This window comes from Nicotiana attenuata, chromosome 7 (assembly GCF_001879085.1).
Source record: "Nicotiana attenuata strain UT chromosome 7, NIATTr2, whole genome shotgun sequence".
NCBI classification, from domain to species: domain Eukaryota; kingdom Viridiplantae; phylum Streptophyta; class Magnoliopsida; order Solanales; family Solanaceae; genus Nicotiana; species Nicotiana attenuata.
The window spans coordinates 91,126,608-91,150,326 of NC_031995.1; the positions used below are offsets into that span (position 1 = coordinate 91,126,608).

General features: G+C 36.7%; 1 protein-coding gene across 6 annotated transcripts; it reads right to left on the reverse strand.

Annotated features, from left to right (window-relative positions):
• Nucleotides 252-10,909, reverse strand: LOC109229468 (ultraviolet-B receptor UVR8-like). 6 transcript variants are annotated; one of them, XM_019394918.1, is made up of 11 exons: nucleotides 10,582-10,909; nucleotides 3,876-3,949; nucleotides 3,700-3,781; nucleotides 3,388-3,519; nucleotides 3,047-3,280; nucleotides 2,637-2,876; nucleotides 2,306-2,349; nucleotides 1,771-1,959; nucleotides 1,314-1,404; nucleotides 747-790; nucleotides 252-673 (listed from the first exon to the last, which is right to left on the reverse strand). In XM_019394918.1, the coding sequence occupies exons 1-11, from the start codon at nucleotides 10,805-10,807 to the stop codon at nucleotides 551-553; spliced, it is 1,479 nt and encodes a 492-aa protein (XP_019250463.1). In that variant the 5' UTR covers nucleotides 10,808-10,909; the 3' UTR covers nucleotides 252-550. The 6 variants fall into 6 exon arrangements, with proteins under 6 accessions (XP_019250463.1, XP_019250461.1, XP_019250462.1 ...); XM_019394916.1 differs by having other exon boundaries at nucleotides 3,700-3,784; XM_019394917.1 differs by having other exon boundaries at nucleotides 3,876-3,952.

The window sequence follows — 23,719 nt, forward strand, 5'->3', positions numbered from 1 at the left end:
AAAGCTTCAAAAGACTCTTCTAATTCAACACCCCTATGCAGCTTTAAATGCTTCTCTTTGACCCAGTCATCGCCTTCTCCTGCAGCCACGTTGAAGCGTTACATGATTCTTCAGATCGCCACATTTTTCTTTAACGTGCTAAGATAATCATCCACATCATCTGACTCTAGAAAAATTACACCTGTATAAGATAAATTGTCCAAGGTAGTCATTGTCTAAACATGCAACTTGAGAATAGGTCACACCAGGTCTATACCAAAAGAGGATAAAGATCTTCATAAAATAAGTCCTGTTGAGACTATGAAATACATCAGATTTAAACTCGAAGACAATAGGCCAGTGAAATATATGTTACATTCAACATACTGTACATTGGTTCAACAAATACTGCAACTCTAAAAAAAATTTCTACAAATGTCTCTGGAATCCTTAAAGTGGACCTGAGACTTATGATAGATCCAGGTGACCACATGCCACTCCCTGATCTTGTGCAAATTCACTGTCAGTGGGTTACTTAAACAACAGACGTTCTCTCCAAATACTGGGCAGATCACTGATGGCTTTGAGCAAGTAATAGTGTGTGCCACCACCCACACGCTACATTTTTTGGTGTACAATCATCGATGGGTACTTCACAAGGATTGTTACGGTCAATTGTATCACTTAGGCCAAGCTGGAATAAAAAGCAACAGGTTAGATTGAATACTCATGTAAAATTCCTTAAAGAATAATAATCTTTCACATACCTGACCATACTTGTTCCATCCCCAGCTATACACTTTGCTATCCTCTAAAGGTTAAAGCAAAAGGTTTCTTTAGATACTAACATATAGCAAACGGATATTAGAGAAATTAACGCGTTACCCTACTAGTGACAGTTTAGCAATAGTAGACATATTATTGTTTTACTAGCAATAGTTTCACAATAATAGACACATTTAAGTGCTAGTTGCTTCCTATTGTTTAATTCTTGCCGCAGCTGATCGATTTAACACACATTTGATAATGACCAACAGGAAAAAAAGGTGTACCACATGGGTAAGACATAAGTATATTCAAACTCACCATCAAAAGTATACTTTGCTACTCATAAAATTCCAAAGATTCAGATATATATTTGGACAAGACTAGCTAGTCATAGTTATGCAAACAATATCTCCACCACAGATCACCACAAATGGAATAGGTGTGTGAGATCAAACTAAGAGAACTAAAGTTGTCCTCTATGAAAAAAAAAAAAAAAAAGAACTCAGGTTGTCCAGTGGATTAGAGGCCGAAATGCACTTCATCTTCTTGATAGTCGCGACACTTACCTGTCATTATGGCACTATGACGAGCTCCACAAGACACTACTTTGACATTCTTGTTTTCCAGTATTGAGTCATCCACAAGCCTAGGTGATGTCTGTAACAGAAATCTCCTGTTGAGTTTCTAGAGCCCTCAAACAATAAGGTTTAGAATAATGCAGCAGCAAAACTGCAAATATATAGGGAATTATATGGTCTAACTAATTGGCTGTCAGAAATTGACAATAATCTCTTCCTCAAGTGCTAGGTATATTTAAAGCCACCACTGCTGGTTGAAAGTTTCTGGACTGTGATTTCAACAAATCCTACTTCTGGGCACATCTCATGGTACGACTAGCCAAACTCTTAGATGACATCATAATTCAGCCTCAACTAGATATTACTATTGGACATTGAAACTGTTGAGTCCATAAACAAGAGTTTATTAGAAAGACACAAAACAAGTGATAAATCTTGGACGCACCTCTGCATGGTCCGCGCCTGTACCTAGACCCAATTGGCCAAACTGATTTCCCCCAAAAGTATACACACGGCCATGATCACATAAGCACACAGAATGCCATAGTCCACCTGCCACGGCTTCTATTCTAGTGTTCAATAGAGAAGAGACACAAGTTGGCCTCAGCACGTCGTTTGTATTACCTAGTCCACACTGAATACAACGAATGAGACTAGAGGACTTATAAAGAAAAGCAGTGAACAGTGAACCAGGCACACCAAGTTGATATTGCAGGTGTATATTTTCTGGTGTTTTAGATCAATTTCTAACAAGATTACAATTGTCTGCTTGTTTGAAAAAAAAACTGATATCAAGTGTGGACTTTCTATTCCGGCAACAAACATGAATAGAACTCTAGTTGAGAGAGTTGATGCTTACTTTAGAGGCTAAACGTCCCAAAATACATTTTGGACGGTAAGCACTTAAACACAGTTGCCTATGTATCAATTTGTCTCTGCTGTGCTTTGGATGGTGANAGTGTGATGATATAAACACTCACCTGCCCATACAATCCCCAGCCAAATGTAAGCAGCACCCCAGCATCTGACAATTGAAACAAATACCCAGGTGAGCAGCAAGATAATCGAGGATGAAGTATCATTTTAACTTCAAGGAGCAACAAGTAAAGACAATGATTTGAGATGGAGTCTGACTTTGTTGTAAACGGAGTAACTCAAAGCCATTCAAACTTGAAAAACTTAAACATATTTCCAAAAACATTTCTTCTTTTCTTCTCACAATGTGAAACTTAAATTTGAAAAGTGTCCTTATTAAAAGATATTGTACCCTATGTGGTCAGCAGAAGTACTAAAACTGAACTCAGTGCTAACCTGTGATTACTGCACTATGCCGGCCACCACAAGCAATTCTCTTTATGTAGCTCCCCAAAGCTTTACGTGTCTGATTCCCTGGGGTAATGCTTCCTTGAGGACTCCCAAGACTCCGGTCTGCTCCATGTGAAGACGTATCCAGACATGGTATAAGATGAGGGGTAGCCACTATTTTAATCCTGGAGCCTAAACCAAGCTGCCCTTCACCTCCATAGCCCCAACCCCATACCTGTCCCACATCTAAATCCGGCAAAAATATGATGCATCAGGTGTCTTGCTTTATATTAAAGTTCTTCCATATCTTCGTACTTCATAAGACCTAAAAAACTATATGGCGTAACCACAAAGCAACCGACCTCACTTCAAAATGACAGTAACAGGCTACAACATGCATGGAGGAGTGAAGTTACCTGACAATGCTAATGTGTGGCGCCCTCCTGCAGCAACTGAGGTTATCTTCACCCCAGGATCCAGTTCTACAATACAAGGTGGTGCAGAAAGGGATTCGTCAGCAGGTGGCGGGCTTTCAAGTTCTTGTTTAGCTGTCACTGTTCTTCTCCTCTTTGCAGTTTCTTCAGCTTTTTTATTATCTTGGTGAGCGACTGAACTACCAGTTAACTTGGAGCCTTGAGACTGAGGGCTCTCTGCAAAAATTAGTCTTTGTAGTATTAGTTAACTCTCCAGAGATAAACATGCAGATGAACTTACCAAAATCTTAACTGGTTCAAATTGGAAACCGAACTTCCATTACCTTGCTCAGTTAATACTGAACTTTCTTTCCGAAAAGCATCCCCTTCAACACTTCCTCCAGCAGCGAAATTTGCAACAAGCTTGGAAGAAGGCACGCATTCTTTCCAGCCCCATGTGTATACATCATTCTTTTCTGTACAGAAATATAAATATTTTATAAGCATATGTCTCCGCAATCTTTCTTATGGTTTGAAGTAGAAAAAAAAGAAAAGAAAAGAAAAGAAAAAGAGATTGAGAAGGTTCCTGCAAATAACATTCTGAATTAGCTGAAGGGTGACTGACAGCTCAGAAAGACTGGCAAACAGTATATCACCTGTAACAGATACAATATGTGCCCAACCAGCTGCAGCTTTCACGACTGGATCATCAGTTGGAAGCAGAAATGGCTCTGGAGTCTCCTTGATAAATGCAGTAATGAAAGAAGATAGCAACATCAATTTTATGTGATCTATATAAACGAGTCCACACAAGAAAGATTTGCCACAATACCCCATGTTTTCCTGAAGTCAAGTAGCTTTGGCCTTGATCATCTGCAGAACCCCACGTGATAAGTTTTCCAGACCCTGCTGCCATTTCATCATACTGTTAGAATTATGTTTATAAGTATGCTTAGTCCCACATTGAAATAGGTGTAGTATGTATTGTGTAGAGTATATAGGGATCCTTGTGTTACAGTATGTACATCAATAATATAGTTTTCCCGTGCTATTTCTCACATAAATAATACATAGGTAAACCACATAAAATCAACGTTCGTGGAGCTGTCATCATTTTAAAGAAGGAAATCACTGAGAAGATGTGGAAAAAGGAGTGAGATTGGAATGGATGGAGAGATCCAGTGAGGAATCTTTCCTTTTTTTTTCTCAAGATTATGTCCTCTGTGCCATGTTAAATATACCAAAACAGTGACCAATGGAGGCTGGAAAATCAATCAAGGCTCTGTAACTCAAACATAATTTATAGTGTTCATGATGGAACACTAATCTCAAAGCACAAGGATTAGTTGTTTTCCCTTGGTAGGTGCAATTCGAACTGTCTCTTATAGCTTGTGTATGTTCATAGACAGCTTACAAAGAAGCATCTCTCTCTTCTAACAAGCAACAATGCTCTGCTGAGTTGTGCTTATGTGAACTGCAATTCTTATCTTATGATAGTAGACATTGATGAATCAAAGCACAAGGATTAGTTGGTTAGCGTGGTTAGATGCAATTCCGACTGTCTGATTTGGTATTATAACTAGTATCTCTTCTATTGATCAAAAATGTTTCTTGAACAAAAATGCATCTCTCTTCAATTTTTACCTCCATTATTTTGCTAGCATTCCTTATCACATACTTATTGTAATACAGCATGTACAACAATAACTGATTGGGAGGGTGATCAGATGTCATGATGTATACATGTCATAATCATGATGTATACATTATAATTATTATGTATCAACGACACTTGAGTGCCAAGACGAGTCACCAAGGCTTACAAGCTCACTTATGTTTTGAACAGTCTTCAAAATTCAAATGATGATTTGAATGTTTATCTTATATGAAGCATTACATTGGAAATGCGAAATTTTCTTTAAAAAACTTGATTCAACTTTTAGAGGTGGTATATTTGACAAACTGAATTTTATACTGGCCCCATGCTTTTATGTCATACAGATTCTGTCAGCCTCGAACACCAGAGTTGAGCACCACATCCATAGTTTCAGCGGTAAACCCCATACTTGATCCATTGTGGCACCTTCCAGGGGCAGCCCAACGAATTTCGTGGCTAAAGCCAAACTTCATGAGGGGTCTTATCTTTTAATTTAAAAAATAATTATTTTTTATTTGAAGTCTAGTTTTTTTAGCTTTTTTAAGATGCAAAGTTATTAATAATTTTCTTATAATCAATTTCTCCTAATAAGTTTTTCTTAATTACAATATAACTAATTCATTTAACCTCTCTTGAGACATTGTTAATCTTAGGTAAGATTTTATCAAATTTAATTTTGAAAAACTTCTTTCGTCGAAGCAACAATAACAAGAGTTATTAACATTATTCTACAAGCAATATAGGCATTTAGAAAAGAATCAAATCCTTTATTTGATTGAGTATATCAATTAAACTGTCATCTTCTAATTGTACTATTTTTCTTAACACTTTTAATTCAAAAATAAATTTAAATGATCAATATCAAATTGATCATTATACTTTAAGGAACATTCAAAATTAAGTCAATATTTTTTCAAATTTCCATCATCTAGTGATCTGAGTTTTTTTACCGCTACATAGAAAACCAAAAATATTTTCATATGCTTCGAATTATTCAAATCTATTTTGAAGTGAAAAAATAACCTTGTCTACTATGTATAAAAAGTAATCAATTCTAAAAGACTCTTCGAGAGATTTTGAGATTTCATTATCAACATTCTCATCACATTGTTTCTTCCAATATAGCACATGTTTCTTACGAAATTCGGGTTCAATATTCATTTCAAATGCAATTTCCTTGATAGAAATCATAGCAATTGCAAATCTTTCTTCTCTATATTTGTTAAAGAAAAAAATCAAACATTTTTACTTCAGATAAATTTTCTTTTTAACTTATATATAGCCTATATGAAGGTATGGAGGTGGAGGATTAGGGTAGTAGAGTAGGTAGTCTAGAATGTTCATAACAGTAGTATTGGCACGCAGTCACACAGTCTCGCTTTCTGTTTGTAATAGGTTTTTATGACTAACCGTTGTTTTCTTTCATTGTTGATCACCTTATTATCTTGTTGTTTTTATTCTGCTTTTATATGGCTTGTTGGTACAGTTCCTTCTTGTCTATTTTTTCATTAATATGGTGCTCGTGCTTTCCTAAGCCGAAGGTCCATCGGAAACAGCCTCTTAAAAGAAAAGGTAGGGGTAAGGTCTGCGTACACACTACCCTCCCAGACCCCACGGTGTGGGATAATACTGGGTATGTTGTTGTTGTTGTATAGCCTATTAAGTGTAACGAAAAATGGGCCCCCCACAAACGTGGGGCCTAAAGCAAATGCTTTACCTGCTTTAGGGAAGGGCCACCCTTGGTACCTTCTGTTCTTCCTTTCTTTGACATTGTGGGGTTATGTTCTATCTCAAATTCATATTACTGTAGTCTTAAGAAGCTCCATGACCACTTGCGGGTAGATATTAGTTTTGGAATGAGCAGATATTCGCCTCATGATGACACCTCTCTTGATATGATTAAGAGGGTGTTTGGCTGAGCTTATAAACTGGTCAAACTAGCTTAACAGTACATTTTGATTTATCTGTATTTGGTAAACACATAAAGTGCTTATAAGCCAAGTACTTAAAAAGTCAAAAACAACAAAAATCTTTGGTCAACCCAACATAAAACTTTTGAGCTTATAAGCACTTTTGGTTTGTAGGTAATTTTTACTATTTTATCCTTACAAAACAACAACAACAACAATAACTAAGCCTCAGTCCCAACCAAGTTGGCGTCGTTTATATGAATCCTCGCTTCTAAGCTCAACTCATATAATCATCATACTAAATAGTAAATACTAAATAAAATAAAAGTGAAAAAAATAAATTGTACATAACAATAATAATAATAATAGTAATAATAATGATAATAATAATAATAATGATAATAATAATGATAATAATAATAATAATAATAATAATATTAGTCTATACCTTATTCTCAAGTAGTAGATATCACCTAGATTGATCTTTTTCTTCCATAATTGTATCATATCTTTAGCAAAATTTGCAATGATTCTAAGGACCGGTAAGTCTCTCAAGACAATTATCTTCCATGTGATTTTACGTCTATCCCATTCCCCTTAAACATCTTCATTCACCATTACTCCAAACCTACGAACCGGCAGTGTTATCAAAGGCACACTTGAAGTGCGCTTAAACCCTGAAGCGAGGCTCAAAACATGTTGAGCGCTTCGCCTCGCTCTGTGGGGACTTCAGTATTGTCATCAAGGCCCTAATGCATATATTTCCTTGCCAATGAGCGTAATCCTGAAGAGGCGAAAATCAACAATTGATATTTCACTTTATTGTAATTTTTTTTCAATTTCTTTGTTCATATATTTGGTATTCATGCTTATAGATATTAGTCTTAGACTATACATACACATTTATAATTTTTTTCCATTTGCGCCTTTCTCTATTAAAGCTTATGCCTTATTTGTGCTTTGCACTTAAAGCCCCAATAGACCTTACAACTTTTTTACGTTTGTCACCTTTGATAACACTACGAACCTGTGCATTTATAAATCGACGCAATATATGACTAAACCATCTCAAGCGGCCTTTTCTAATTTTATCCTCAATGCATCCTGCTTGCACCTTCTGGCAACTGTGGTCATTCTTAATCTTATCTAATCTTTTTATGATTAGATATTCATCGAACTATCCGCATCTCTGCAACACTCATATTGTGAATATGTTAAACTTTAGCGGCCCAACATTCGCTACCATATATCATGTCGGTCTTATAGCTATTCTATAGAACTTACCTTTCACTTTGGAAGAGGTGTTCTTTCATCACATGACACCCTAATAGCACTTTTGCATTTCAACCATTTGATTTTAATCCTACGAACATCTTCATCATCATTCCCATCTCTTGAAACAATGAATCAAGATATCCAAATTGTTAGCATTTTGGGACAGCAAACCCTTCTAGTCCCACCTTAACTTCTCACGCTGACTAAACTTGCAATGCGTGTAATCGGTCTTACTTTTACTTATTCTAAAACTCTTACTTAGTAAGGTACTTCTATGTAGTTCAAGCTTTTGGTTGACACCCTCACTAGTTTCATCAAATGACACAATATCATCAGCAAATAGAAAACACTATAGTTCTCATCTTGTGTTGTGTTGGTTAGCTCATCCATAACTTGGGTAAAAAATAGGGGCTCCATGTCGATCCTTAGTGATCCTTAGTGTGTAGACCCACTGGTACGAGAAACTCTTTTGTATCTCGTATTATGGTCTTCACACTAGTGACAACCCCTTTATACATATCCTTTATGACATGTATATATTTAATATGAATTCTTTTCTTCTCATCACCCACCAAAGGACCTTTCGTGATACTCTACCATATGTTTCCTCTAAATCGGTGAACATCATATTTTTGTCCTTCATATTATTTTTTAGTTGTCAAAATATCATTTTCAACTTTATTAGGGATTGAGGCGTAGTAGTTGTTGTTGTTGTCTCAAAATATCTTTCCCGAAACAAAGTTCCCAACTTCCTCTCCACTCTATATTTGTCATTCCTCATATTTCTTACAAATATTCTTTTACATTTTATAATTTTTTGTAAAAAATTCAAGCGTATTTTAGTCATTTTGATGGAAAAAAATTTATCCGTACTTTTTACCACACATATCAACTGTTTATTACCTGTTTCAACAACTCTGTCCATACATGTACATTGTTTATTCATAAAATCAATTTCAGAACTTAAACTTATCACTTATTTATAATCAGCTAGCCCAAACATGCTCTAAGCCTATGGGCTATAATTGTGGTTAAAACTTTGTTATTTGCATGATGGCACGGGCAGCCTAGAGCCCCTTTGGATGTGTATATGGTTAGGAGCATTACAAGCAAGAGCACCTTTGCATGGTGGCACAGGGAAACCTAAAGCCCCTTTGCCAAGTGCCTTTGCATGCTTTTATGGATTCGCTCGATAGATGTCGACCCCGTTGGGAGACAGTTAGAGCTTTCAATTCTCGGTCAAGGTAGAGAATTAACCTAAAGTTTGCACTATTTATCTGGATGTAGGAACAATCTAACTGTATAAGCTAAATTAGCCATGGTATATGGTTAGGAGTATTACAAGAATGATGGTTTCTTGAATTCATAGAATGAATTGTCTTCTACTTGTAAGATAATCAACTGCATGACCAACACTATGGCATCTATGTGAGGACAAGGAAGACTCAAAACTCACTCCAACAACCAAGCACGCATAGAACACGTCTTGAGGGAAGTCATGAGGTGAGATTTATTTAAGATCAAATAAAGGGACAACAACTCATACCTCAACCAATATGAGATTGACACCCGCCTACACACGGGAGGATGACTAAAACATGTACAAAATAAGATAGGGCTCAACATTAGGTAAACCAAAAATAAGAGATGAGTCTAACTTTGCTACCATATTAAAAAATGGACCTTTGACCTAACTCAACCACAAATTTAACCAACACTATATAATCAGACAACCGCTTATGCCCAAAAACTCATGCCCTCAACCATAAGCAAAAGTCCCCTAACTACAAATAGAAAAAGATATAGAGGTATGTGTCATACACCAGAAGGACTAAGAGAGACTAAGAAGCTGACCAAAAGACGAGATAGGCCATAGAGGCCATTTTCTACCTCTAACACATGGATACCAAGCTCATTTCATTAAGATTTTAGGACTCTTAGGCGATGTTGCTCGGACTTTCCAAAAAATTAACGTTGAATGCATGTCAGATCCTCAAAAAGCAGTGCTTTTTTGGAGGATCTAATACGGTTAAGACAATATTTTAGAAAAGTTCGAGCAACATAGCTCCTATGTCTAACTTCAAAGATGTATTTAATGTCCTATCGAAAAAATATTTGAATTTGGCAAGAACATATTAAAAAAACCTATCCTAATGCCGGGGAATCGGCCAAGTATATATTACTTCTACTTAGGGGTTCTACAGCACCGAGTAGGCTTGGACCAAACCATGTATTTATGTTAGGATCAAACCCTATATTTATGTTAAAAAATCCACTTAATATGTATAAATAATTTATCTAGAACCCAATAGGCTGCCTTTTCTAGAACTCAGAACCAATACTTAACTCTATCGAAGCCTCATAACCTCAACCAATGTGACGCTGTTACAAATAAAATGAAAGCTCACATAGGTCGGCGTCTACCTAATCGTCACATTTAGCTATTCCAAATTAACTTTCTTTTATTGATTGACTACGTTAATACGAGGAAAAATTCACGTCTAACTTGCTAAGATCTAAGTCAAACTTGCTACCAACATTCATAGTCGCAGATCTCACTATATGCATATCAATGAAAGCTTGCCACACAAAGCTAGAAGTAAGAGATCTACTTTTTCTAATTCATAAATCCGTAAACATAGAGAAAAGTTCTTGTAGGAACACAAATTCGTAGAAAACAAAAATACGTATATAACCTGAAATGGCCATGGCGAAACCACAACCTCCACCACAAACATCCTTCCACGATTGAACATCAATGCCGGTCTCTGGCGACTGAACAGCCACCGGAGAAGTTAACGGCGACTTATGAGTCAATACTCCGGGAAGATATCCCCACATTAACAACTTATACCTCTTCTCCTCATCATTCTCTTCCTCCATTTTCTCCTCTTCCTTTTCTCTTTCACCATTTCCGTTCATTGCTTCGGAAAATCGAAGTACAACATTCTCTGTAAAATTTTGGTTCCAGAAGCAACTGGAAGCTACTAGAAGATGAAGTTTTAAGATATTGAATTAATCGAGGTGGTGGAAATAAAATAATGTAAAAAATCGGGGGCGTATCATTAACAGGTTAATTCATAGTGCCACGTCGGATCTTACTGGTCCCAGAAAGACACGTGTTCGATACTGGGAGCTCTACTGTTGTAAGCCACGAATTCATTAGAAGTTTCTGGAAATCTAGGGGGTTAATACCTACCCCAGATATAACAGTCCCTCGCGTGCGTGCCATGTGATGTGTCTTTTAACTTAACTGACGTGGCATAACGTCATCCGTACGATGTGAGATGCATCAACGGACAGCGTGCCAGTAGCCAACTTAAGAGTAGATTAGATTATCGTTAGATCGGGATGATATTCTTTGTACTCAATTGATTATAGTTATTTTTTTTCAAAAGTTGATGATAGTTTTTGTCACACATACAAAGTTGGGGGAACAATTCGAGGACTTTATTCGTATTTGTGTTTTGTTCTTTTTTTTTTTTGATATGTGAAAGTGTATCATTTTTCCAGCTTGTAAATGAAGATTTATCGTCTCAGTTTCCGACGCCTCGAAACATACTATTTCGTCCGTTCCAATTTATGTGAATCTGTTTGATTGGACATGAATTTTAAGAAAAAATAAAGACTTTTAGAATTTGTGGTCCTAAACAAGTCAAAAGGGATCCAGAGTATTTATGTGGTTATAAAAACTTCTCATTGAGGATAGAATTGGAAGTTTAAGCTAAATTGTTTCCATATCTAGAAAGGAGTCTTCTTTTTGGAACGGACCAAAAAGAAAATAAGTTCACATAAACTGGAACAGAGGGAGTATTTGAATTCATTTTAAATAATGTACTTATAGGAAATTATAATTGAGAAAGACTTTTTGAAAATCAGGGTAAATAAGGGTAAACTTGAAACAATAAAATTAATATTTTTTTTATTAAGTAAAATACAGTACTTATTTTAGAATTTAAAAAAAAAAGACATTAGATAATGTGGACTAGAGAGCATAATATTTGTAAAGCATGTTATTAAGGCAATCATGGAAGCTAGCAGGACCTTCGCTTTTTATGAAAAAACAAAGTGAGTTAATTGTAGCAATGAAATAAAATAATGTGAAAAAATTAGTGCGTATCATTAACGGGATAATAATAGTGCCACGTTGGATGCGAACTGTTCTTGTAGGACAGGTGTTCAAAATTCCTTTAATTGCGTGCAAGGTGGTGGGTCTAACGTTGAATCGTCTCTTCAATTAAATACTTCCTCCCTTTCAATTTATGTGAACCTGTTTGACTGGACACGAAGTTTATGAAAAAATAAAGACTTTTGGAATTTGTGGTCCTAAGTCAAAAAGGGGTCTAGAGTATTTGTGTGGTTATAAAATCTTCTCATTAAGGGTCGAATTGTAAGTTTAAGCTAAATTGTTTCTAAATTTAGAAAGGGGTCATTCTTTTTGGAACTGACCAAAAAGAAAATAGGTTCATATAAACTGAAACAGATGGAGTAATATTTATGTCTGTCACTAGTTGGCATGTGCAAAATGGTATTGGCTGAATGCATAACACAGGCATTTAAAGTTGTGATTTTTCATTTAGACTCTTTAATTAAGTTTTGTTTCGATTAAACACGTTCAAAGTATACTAATTACACACATTTTGCACTGATTAAAAATATCCCAAGCGCATGTTTGCAAGCGCTTTTTATATGAAATAATTAGCCGATTAAAGTGTTGATTACACTTGGAATAAGTTATTTTCACAATTCTTTTGGAGAGCATCTTCAAATTTCTTCTCAGGTTCATCTTTCACACCAAAATGTAAAAATACATGTCTGCATGAGCTCCTTACGTGAAATAATTAGCCAATTAAAACGTTGATTACACTTGGGACAAGTCATTTTCACAACTCCTTTTGGAGAGTTTTTTCAAACTTCTTCTTAGGTTCATCTTTTACGCTAAAATGTGAAAGCACGTGTCTGCATGAGCTCCTTATGTGGAAAAATTAGCTAATTAAAGCGTTGGTTACATTTGGAACAAGCCATTTTAACAACTGTTTTAGACTACGTTTCAAACTTCTTCTTAGGTTCATGCTTCACCCCAAATAATTTAATTGGCTTATTATTCTGCATAACACGAGCATGAGGTATTTTCAACCCAGTGCGGAATATGCCTAATCAGTACACTTTGGGGCTACTACAAGTGTTCAATCTGAACAAGGATTAGTTATGTGTCTAAAAAAAAATCATAGCAACTTTAAGTGTCTTATATGTATTCAGCCAAATGATATTCCAGTGCAATGAATCATTAGTTTTACCATTTAAAGGTTTTAGTTCATGAGTCATAAGTACTTCTCAAACCTTAACTAGATATCTTGAATTTGAATTCTAAATAAGTACCCGCCTTTGATACGGAATAAATCCGAATTAATCGAGCCCCAAAACTGATATAGCACATCCGAATAACTAGTTCTGATATGTGAAATATATTCTTCAAGACTGATGGTACGTATATCATTTCAGTTCATGGTGGTAACGATTTATTTAAAATAATGAAGCTTAATTCTAGGCAATAATGATTATGATTTATTTAAAAAAGAGAAGGAAGAAACATCCAAATTTTGTGCAAATGAAATACTTAACAAAATTAACAATACTAGTTGAATGTTTTTAGTTTAGATTGTAGGATAAAATTAGCATCGATCATTTATAATAATGAGGCTTAATTCTGGTTAGTAGTTACATAGAGTTAGTTAATGCGGAATATCACTAGGTCATGTAGTCATCACCTTTTAGCGAGTTTCTACATAAACCTAGTCAATGATACTTTTTGAACTTAATTTTGCCAAATTACCTTGTAAATGAAACTCAAGACCCTTTGTGTCACGACCCGGAATTTTCATTATCGGAGTGATGGCGTCTAATATTTTCACTTGCTAGGCAAGCCAGCGTTAGCAATTCCAAATTAAATGACAACAATAAAACTGAATAGTCTAAAATTTGGTGAATAAACTAACAAGCGACGAAATCCAAATACAAATTCAGGAACTGGTATCACGAATACATGAGCGTCTAGAGTACTACAAGTAATGTTCTGAACAAAACATAACTGTCTGAAACAAGGTAAACAGCAAAAATGATGTAGAAGAGGACTTCAAGGCTACGAATGTCGTGCAGCTATACCTCAAGTCTTCACTGATATCTAGATTCGAGCAAACCTCACTCAACGCAACTGGGACCAACTCCGGTATCTGCACAAGAAGTGCAGAGTATAATATGAGTACAACCGACCCCATATACTCTGTAAATGCCGAGCTAACCTTGACGAAGTAGTGACGAGGCTAAGGCAGGTCACTAGAGAGTCCATAACTCATAACAACAAGCTCAAAAATCCAACTAACAAAGAGTCCAGAATAACAAGTCTTATAAACTCATCTCAAATACCGAGGCAACTCCAACAGTCACAAACAAATACAACGTATACAATCCGTTTGCGACGCGCAACCCGATCCCACTATATCATCATCTGTCAACATCATAATCCGTCCTTATTCCATTATTTTAATTCATTACCTTTCAATTCCGTTGCGCCGTACAAGCCGCTCCCCAAACAATTTCAATCAACAATAGCAATTCAACAATTAAAATTTAAAAGAATTTCTACTTCACGAGGGTAAATATACGAGGAAATGAAGAATCACATAATAATCCAAGCATCTCTAATAATTCGAGCGTCTCAACTTTACCAACTCATCGATATCTACCAATTAACAATTCATACAAATGAAATTATGCTATAGAAGGCAACAAATTCTACAAAACAATAAGACAAGTAAGACATATGACAATTTAAATATGTAAGTAAAGTAAATAGAGACAAGCAACAAATAAGCATAGAATTATGGAAGGGATGGACAATTTTATACATGGATAACCAAAATGACAAGTAACAATTATGGCATGGAAGTCAAATAAATATGTAGCAATTAAGGCATGTAACAAGATACACTATGAAGTAACAAAAATATGGAAGCACGTAACATAACGACACATATACACTCGTCACCTCGAATATACGTCGTTTCCCACGTAATTCACATAACATGTAGTTCAAGGGTTCCTAATTCCCTCAAATTAAGGTTAGACCCAACAGTTACCTCACTCCGCATCTCAAGTAATCAATCAACCACGGTCTTGCCTTTTGAACAAGCCTCCAAACCAACCAAATCTAGCAAATTATTGACCAAATGATTCAAAATAAGTTTTAAAAAATACCCACAAAAAAGAGGTTCAATATTGATCATTTTTGAAAAAAGTCAACAGAAGTCAACCTCGGGCTCGCTTGATCAAAACTCAAGATTCGAACAAAACCCAATTACCCATTCACCGTCGAGCCCGGTTATGTGATTTGTTTCGAAATTTGACCTAAATTCGAGGTCTAAATCTCAATTTTATAAAATTTTCAATTCTACCCAAATCCCTAGTTTCTAGCATGGAAATTCTAAATTTGATATTGAAATCTCATGAAATGTAATGGGTAACTAAAAATAGATTAAAGTCACTTACCAATGAATTTGGGAAGAAAAGTCTCTTGGAAAATCGCCTCTAGAGTGTTTAAGGTTGAGAATTGTGGGAAATAAGCTAAGTCCGTTCTCCCCTCGTTTACCCTGCTGCGGATGTCGCAATTGTGAAGTCTTGTTTGCAATTGCGAACAGCGCAAATGCGACATTTAGTTCATAAAATGCGAACTTACCACCATCGCAAATGCGACCAAAAGCTTCGCAAATGCGAAGTAGACTCTAGTGGTCAATGATCGCAAGTGCGACCACTTCCTAACGTGAAAGTCCACAGTTCGCAAATGCGAAAAATTTCTCGCAAGTGCGAGTTTTACCCAACCCAGCCCATGCTCGAAAATGCGAAGGTTTCTTCGCAAAAGCGAGGCTCGCAATTGCGAGCCAAACCTCGCGATTGTGAGATCTGCAATAGAGCACTAGCACTGGTATTGCACCAGCAAACGTTTCCTTTGCAAAACTCATCCGAAACTCACACGAGCCCCTTGGGCTCCAAACCAAACATGCACACACATGTAATAACCTCATACAAACTTGCTTGCGCAATCAAATCACCAAAATAATATCCGAATCTACAAATCGATCCTCAAACTAATGAAATTTCAAAGTGAAACTCAAGAACACTAGAATTACATTTAAGCGTCTGAATTATGTCAAATCAATTCCAAATTGAACCAAATTTTATAGACAATATGGAACTATTCCAAGTTCCAACATCAAAATTCGAACCCGTTAGCTAAGAAGTCAACTTACGGTCAAACTTAGTAACTTTCAACTTTCAAAAATGCTAGTTTTCGACAAAATGAGTCAAAACAAGTTAGGGACTTCCGAATTTAATTTCGGGCATACGCCAAGTGCCAAATCACAATATAGACCCATTGGGATCGTCAAAATATCGATCCAGACCCGTTTGCACAAAATATTGACCGTAGTCTACTCAAATCACTTTAAAGGCAAAAATTCACATTTTCTTTCATTTTTCACATAAAGGCTTTCTGGAATAAGACACGGACTGTGCACGCAAATCGAAAAATGCTAAACGGAGCTAATCAAGGTCTCGAAATCCAAAAATATAGGTTAGATCTCAAAGTGACCTATCGGGTCCTCACATTCTCCACCTCTAAGAGAAACGTTCGTCCTCGAACGAATATATAAAAGTACCTGGACTGGTGAAAAGGTGTGGGTATTTACTCCGCATATCGGACTCGGACTCCCACATAGCTGCCTCAATTGGCTGACCTCTCCACATGACTCTAACTGAAGGATAACTGTTAGACCTCAACTTTCGGACCTGCTAGGCTAGAATGGCCACCGACTCTTCCTCATAAGTCAAATTCTTGTCCAATTGGACTGAGCTGAAATCTAATACATGGGACGGATCACGTGATATTTTTGGAGCATGGACATATGGAACACCGGATGGACTGCTGATAAGCTAGGTGGCAATGCAAGCTTGTAGGCTACCTCACCCACTCTCTCTAGAATCTCAAAAGGTCCAATATACCTAGGGCTCAACTGCCATTCTTTTCAAACCTCATCACACCCTTCATGGGTAAAACTTGGAGCAAAACCCTCTCTCTAACCATGAATGCAACATCACAAACTCCACGATCAGCATAACTCTTTTTCCTAGAGTGAGTTGTGCGAAGTCGATCCTGAATCATCTTTACCTTTTACAAGGCATCCTGAACCAAATCGGTACCCAATAATTGAGCCTCTCCCGGCTCAAACCAACCAACTGGCAAATGGCACCGCCTCCCATATAGTGCCTTATAGGGAGCTATCTGAATACTCGATTAGTAGCTGCTGTTGTGGGAAAACTCCACAAGCAGCAAGAATTGATCCCAAGAACCCCCAAAATCCATAACGCAGGGGCGAAGTATATCCACCAATATCTGAATGGTGCGCTTGGACTGTCCGTCCGCATGGGGTGAAATGTTGTACTCAGCTCAACCCGTGTGCCTAACTCACACTGTACGACCCTCCAGAAGTGCGATGTGAACTGCAAACTCTGATTAAAAATGATGGACACCGGCATACCGTGAAGACGAACGATCTCGCGAATATAGATCTCAGCCAACCGCTCCGAAGAATAGGTAACTGCTAATGGAATGAAATGTGCCGACTTGGTCAACTGTCCACAATGACCCATACTGTATCAAACTTCTTCGAAGTCCGTGGAAGCCCAACAACGAAATCCATGGTAATACGCGCCCACTTCCACTCGGGAATCTCAATCATCTGAAGCAAACCGCCAGACCTCTAATGCTCATAATTTATCTACTGACAATTCAAACACCAAGCCACATATGAAACTATATCTTTCTTCATTATTCTCCACCAAAAATGCTACTTCAAATCCTAATACATCTTAGCTGCACCAGGATGAATGAAATACCGCAAACTGTGAGCCTCCTCAAGAATCAACTCACGAATCCCATCCATATTGGGCACATAAATGTGACGTTGCATCCGCAAAACTCCATCATCTCCAATTGTAACCTGCTTGGTATCACCGTGCCGCACCGTGTCCTTAAGGACAAGAAAATGGGGGTCGTCATACTGAGGCTCTCTGATGCGCTCATACAAAGAAGATCGAGAGACCGTGCAAGCTAGAACACGACTGGGCTCTGAAACATCTAACTTTACGAACTGATTGGCCAAGGCCTGAACATCTGATGCTAGAGGTCTCTCACCAACAGGAATATATGCAAAGCTATTCATACTTACCGCTTTTCTACTCAAGGCATCAGCCAGCACATTGGCCTTCCCGGGATGATACAAAATGGTGATATCATAGTCTTTTAACAGCTCTAACCACTTCCGTTGCCTCAAGTTGAGATCTTTTTGCTTGAAGAAATACTGTAGGCTTCAATGGTCTTTGAATACCTCACACGACATGCCATAGAGGTAATGCCTCCAAATCTTCAATGCATGAACGATGGTGTTATATCCCACATTTAGTACGTAAAAGTTTCATCGTAAGTTAATCGACGTAGACTCGGGGATGAGATTATCTTGAGGTTATAAGCATTTATGCTATTTATAACAAGCGATAAGTAAGTGTCGTAAAGGTTAACGGGTAAACGAATCAAAGAAAATGAGTTTTGCTGAAGGTTGTCGCACTACTGAAAAATTGGTCTACGGTAACGGTTGGAAAACCGTTCCCACAGACTGCAAAACCGTTGCCATAGGGATATTGGAACGGTTTAATGACCGTCACATCAGCCGGCGTACCCATAGGTCTACTGGAACGGTTCTTGCAACGGTTTGCATCGCCGTGACAATAGATACGTCTATCGCAACGGTTTTCCCTTTCTCTGTTGGAACGGTTATTTCTTTCAATTGGAACGGTTCAAAACCGTTACTGTATTGTTTATACAACGGTTTTTAACCGTTACCATATTATTTAAGGCAACACTTATGTAAGCTATTGCTACAGTTATGTTGGATATAGCCACGGTTTCTTTAGGCTATCGTAACGGTTATATTTGTATTTGGAACAGTTTATGGGACCTATTGCAACGGTTTACATTGTCTACTGGAACGCCATTTGTGTCCTATTGCAACGGTTCTGGTAGGTTATTGTATCAGTTAAGTTAAAACCAAAATATAGCACCTGTTATAAATAAGTATTTATACATATAATAAATTATAATAACACTAAAATTTAAATACATCATAAAATAAAACTATTAATAATACAAAATTATCCATAAAGCAAATATTCTACCCCATGAGTGCATAAGTTTAGTACATTTCAAAAGAGTAAATAAGTTTCAAAAATGTTGGTAACAAAAGATTCCTAGAACATTCATGTATAACAATACAAAATTCATTTCAAGTAAGGTCTAGTTCTTCATCGGCTTCATCATCCATTTCTTGATCTACTCCACCTACAAAAGAGGATAAATAAAGTTATTATCCTTCAACAGAATCCGGTTTAAGAATACTCAAGCATTTAACTGTTTTCGTTCTTCTTTTATTACTAGTAAGCCCGGGCCCAACGTGAATAAAGCTATATTGTTCTCGACAAGGAATGAGTTTGTATCTAGAAGAGAAATAGAAGATTACACATCTGCTACCAAAATGTTACTCATTTCCAATTCATATATTACCAAAAGAGTATGGCCTTCCCGTAGCACTGCTGAAATGGAGCTGTGTAAGACGACACCAATTAGAATTATTATCAACAAACATGATAAATTATTATGTCAAATAAACTTTAGCAACACTGAATAAATATATCTTTACGGATCAGTTTCTAGCCTAAGCATTTGTGTATCATGTCGATAATTTAGAACCAGTAAAAAACGTAACACGGTTGGTGTAGACATGCTTGTCAAGAAGGCATCAACAGGAAATAACTGTCAGTGATATAGATACTTGATATCATACAAATGATTTTACTATTAACCACTTGCGAAAGAAATATGCGTCAGTCATGACAATGTTTAGTTTAAAATTACAAAATGAACTAAAGCTTTCTTCTAAACATTCATATCGGTAGGAGTTCCGAAAAGCACCGTTACTCAAAATAACAAAACGCTACAAATTAAAATAAGCTATGAATAGTCAAACAGAATGCAATAAGTTAATACATGCTTCATAACAAACTATTCATCATCTACTACTAATGTATAATATGGAAGAATCGACATTCAGTTCTCAAGTTCTCATGAACAAAAAGACTGTTATTTAGCATTTATGATTCCCAACATAGGATCAAACTACAACCAAGGAAAAGTAAGCAGATAATAACAGACGACCAAAGCGTACAAGCTAAAAAAGAACACCAGAGATGAAGAAACTAAAATAGGTATGCACAGCACTCACAAAAAATTAAGATCACATTAATTTCTTGAAATGATCCATGATTTTCAGCAACAATGTGGTAGGTCATTTGCTTAGCCGAAATTGGAAAAAAATAAAGAATGCTTATAAAGCAGTATACATATTCATCGCGTGATAAAATTAAAATTAAGTCCTTTAATAAAGAACTTCGTACCTGATTTTTCTGCTTCTCTATAATTTCAATCTGCACGAAAAATTCAAAAGTGAAAGTTACAACAAACAACACTCATCAATAACATTTTGCGATTCTCGATCGTCTGAAACATACCTGTTTCTTTTGCAACTCTTCATTGATTTCTTTAGGCTTTGCCACTTCAACTTCCAACTCTAATTATAGCCTATCAAATCCCAAGTAGAGGTGCATTAATAAATCTATTCACAGTACAAACATTTAACAAATTCAAGTTGTTATTCATAGGATACCAAAACTTACAAACGTAATAACAACAAACTACTCCCTCTTTCACTCTCAAATTTCCCCACTTGTAATAAAGATCCAAATATCTAAAGCTGCAATTGAGTGCCTAAAAGCCAACCACACTTAATGTACAAGTGAATCTAGCACATAGGACATGTGGTTAACGATCAACATGTCATAATAACCAAAAATCACATAACAACAAGGCTGTAGGAAACAATAATACAACAAAGGTGTAGCAGAGAGAACAATAGTAGGATTCTACAAAGTTGAGAACTTCAAGTGCTGAAATGTAAACAGGTTAAAGAAGTTCACAAATTGTAACATATTTTCTGTACATAAAAATATAAAATAGGTAGAATTGTTACCTTTGTCAAAAAAAAAAATATATAAAATAGGTAGAACCTTTCTCTAATGAAAAATGAGTGAACTATATTTTCTTGAAACGGTGTTCTATGTAACAAAACTGGATCAAGTATATATCAGTAACATTTACATGGAGAAAGAAGATACACCTAACGCGAGAAAACAGTTCGTAGTTGCCTATAGACTTCCAGGAGCTAAAGTTTGCCATTCTAGTGACCTCATAATCGATTTGGAATAAATACGGCCCGAGCGATAATACCCGGTATTTATGGACTAGTGCCATACAAAGTACCACATGACCGCGATAGTAGGGTACATAAAGTGTGTTAAAAGTTCGTAGTATTTAAGTAATTTGAGATAATTCTTAATTATATGGATAATTGGGTAATTAATGATTTTTAGTGGGAGATTAATTAAAATCTTTGGATAATCAAAGATTTTGGATAAGTTAACCCCCCCCCCCCAAACGTGGCAGCACCCCTTTCCCATCTAATGAATCTTATTAAAGAGTGAAAGGTTTTGAGGAACAAATGTGACACAAGTCTTAAAAAGGTGGGCCCACACCACCAAGACTAAGATTAATTCTCCAATTATAAAATGAAGTGTATTATATCCAAAGAAAAGGCTTCAGCAAGATAACATCATGAGAAACGTGAGATTTCATAGTTCTTCAACAATTCAAAACGTATGATTTCATAGGTTCTTCGACAATTCAAAACGTGAGATTTTGCAATTATAAGGGAGTACGTTACAATCTTTCTCAAGAATATTATACGGATTTTTTCCTACTTCGATCTTGCCATCACGTGTTGTGTCGCAATTAACGTGTGTTAGAGGGATTGTCAAGAGAATCGGTTCAGGTATGTTAAGGCTATCCCTTCTTTCTTTCTGGCATGATCCGTACGATACAAACGAAATGAGCAAATGCACAACTTTCATAAATGACTCTATTCATAGAATTACTAAAGATGCCTATGTTCTTGATCTCCCATGTGAATTATCATTATATTTTCTGTTCATGGGTCTCAGAAAAATACGTAGTTGATAAAGTTATCCGAAAGGTATAATAATCTTATAACACTTCTAGAAAATCTTATTGACGTATTTCTTATGCATTTCAATCACTTATACGTGTACATTGACCCATGAAAAGATGGCGTTATATACGCGTATATTATATGTATATGGGATATGGGAAAAGGTTACGGCGTTATATACGCACCACCACCTGATCAGCTGGTATATGTTGATAATTTTGCCCATTGTGGCCGAGATGATATGATAGGATGCCCTCAGAGTCTTGATGATGTTACGAACACCTATACCTATGCATGACACGACATTTATATGCACATGCACGATATTATAAAAGTTTCAGGATATACAAAGCTATTTATAGCCTGTTTGGCCAAGCTTCTTTTTGGCCAAAAGTGCTTTTTTTGGCCAAAAGCACTTTTGGCCAAAAATTGAGGTGTTTGGCCAAGCTTTTGGAAGGAAAAAAAGTGCTTTTGAGGAGAAGTAGAAGCAGTTTTGGAGAAGCAGAAAAAAGTAGCTTCTCTCCAAAAGCACTTTTTTGAGAAGCACTTTTGAGAAAAATACACTTAGAAGCAGTTTTTTAAAGCTTGGCCAAACACTAATTGTTGCTCAGAAGTGTTTCAAACTAATTAGCCAAACACAAACTGCTTCTCACCAAAAGTACTTTTGAGAAAAGCACTTCTCAAAATAAGCCGATTTTTGCAGCTTGGCCAAACGGGCTATTAGACTTACATGCGGAATTCTTTATTCCATGTTTCATCTATGTCTTTTATGTACTGATTTTCATGCCTTACATACTCAGTACATTATTCGTACTGACGCCCTATTCCCGGGGCCTGCGTTTCATGCCTGCAGGTGCATGTAGACAAGTTGACGGTCCTCCTTCTTAGGATCCTTGATCAGCGAGAGTTGGTGTGCTCCATTTGATCCGGAGCTGCTTTGGATTTTGGTATGATATGTTTGTATACATATATGGGTATGACGGGGCCCAGTCCCCTCCTTGTGCAGTTGTATATTCTGTTAGAGGTCTGTAGACAGTATGTATAGTTGGATAGTATGTGGCCTAGCCAGCTTCCAGTTTTGGATATATAGTTGTCTATAGCAGCCTTGTCGGCTCGCCCTACGTATTTCGCACGCATATGTATATATGTATTTTGGACAGATTTTCCTCACACATGTTATTCACGTAATTCAGCAGATATTATCCATGTTCATATATTAGTCGCATGCTTAAGGGTGTTCGACAGGTAGGACTCGGGCACCCGTCGCGGCCCATCAGTTGGGTCGTGACAAAAGTGGTGTCAGAGCAGTTCTGTCCTAGGGTTATCTACAGACCGTGTCTGGTAGAGTCTTGTTTATGGGTGTGTTGTGCACCACACTTATAGACAGGAGGCTATAGGACACATAGGATGTTATCCTCTTTTCTTATCTTAGATCGTGCAATATAAGAATTCCTGTTCCTAACGATATGTTATATTTTCAGCGATGCCTCCAAAGACTACAGCCGCCCAGATGGGCAAGTCCGTGGCTGGTGAGACTACTAGTCCAGCGCCATGAGTTACCTGGGCTCAGTGAGAGTCTCATAGTGAGATTCCATCTCAGACTTCACAT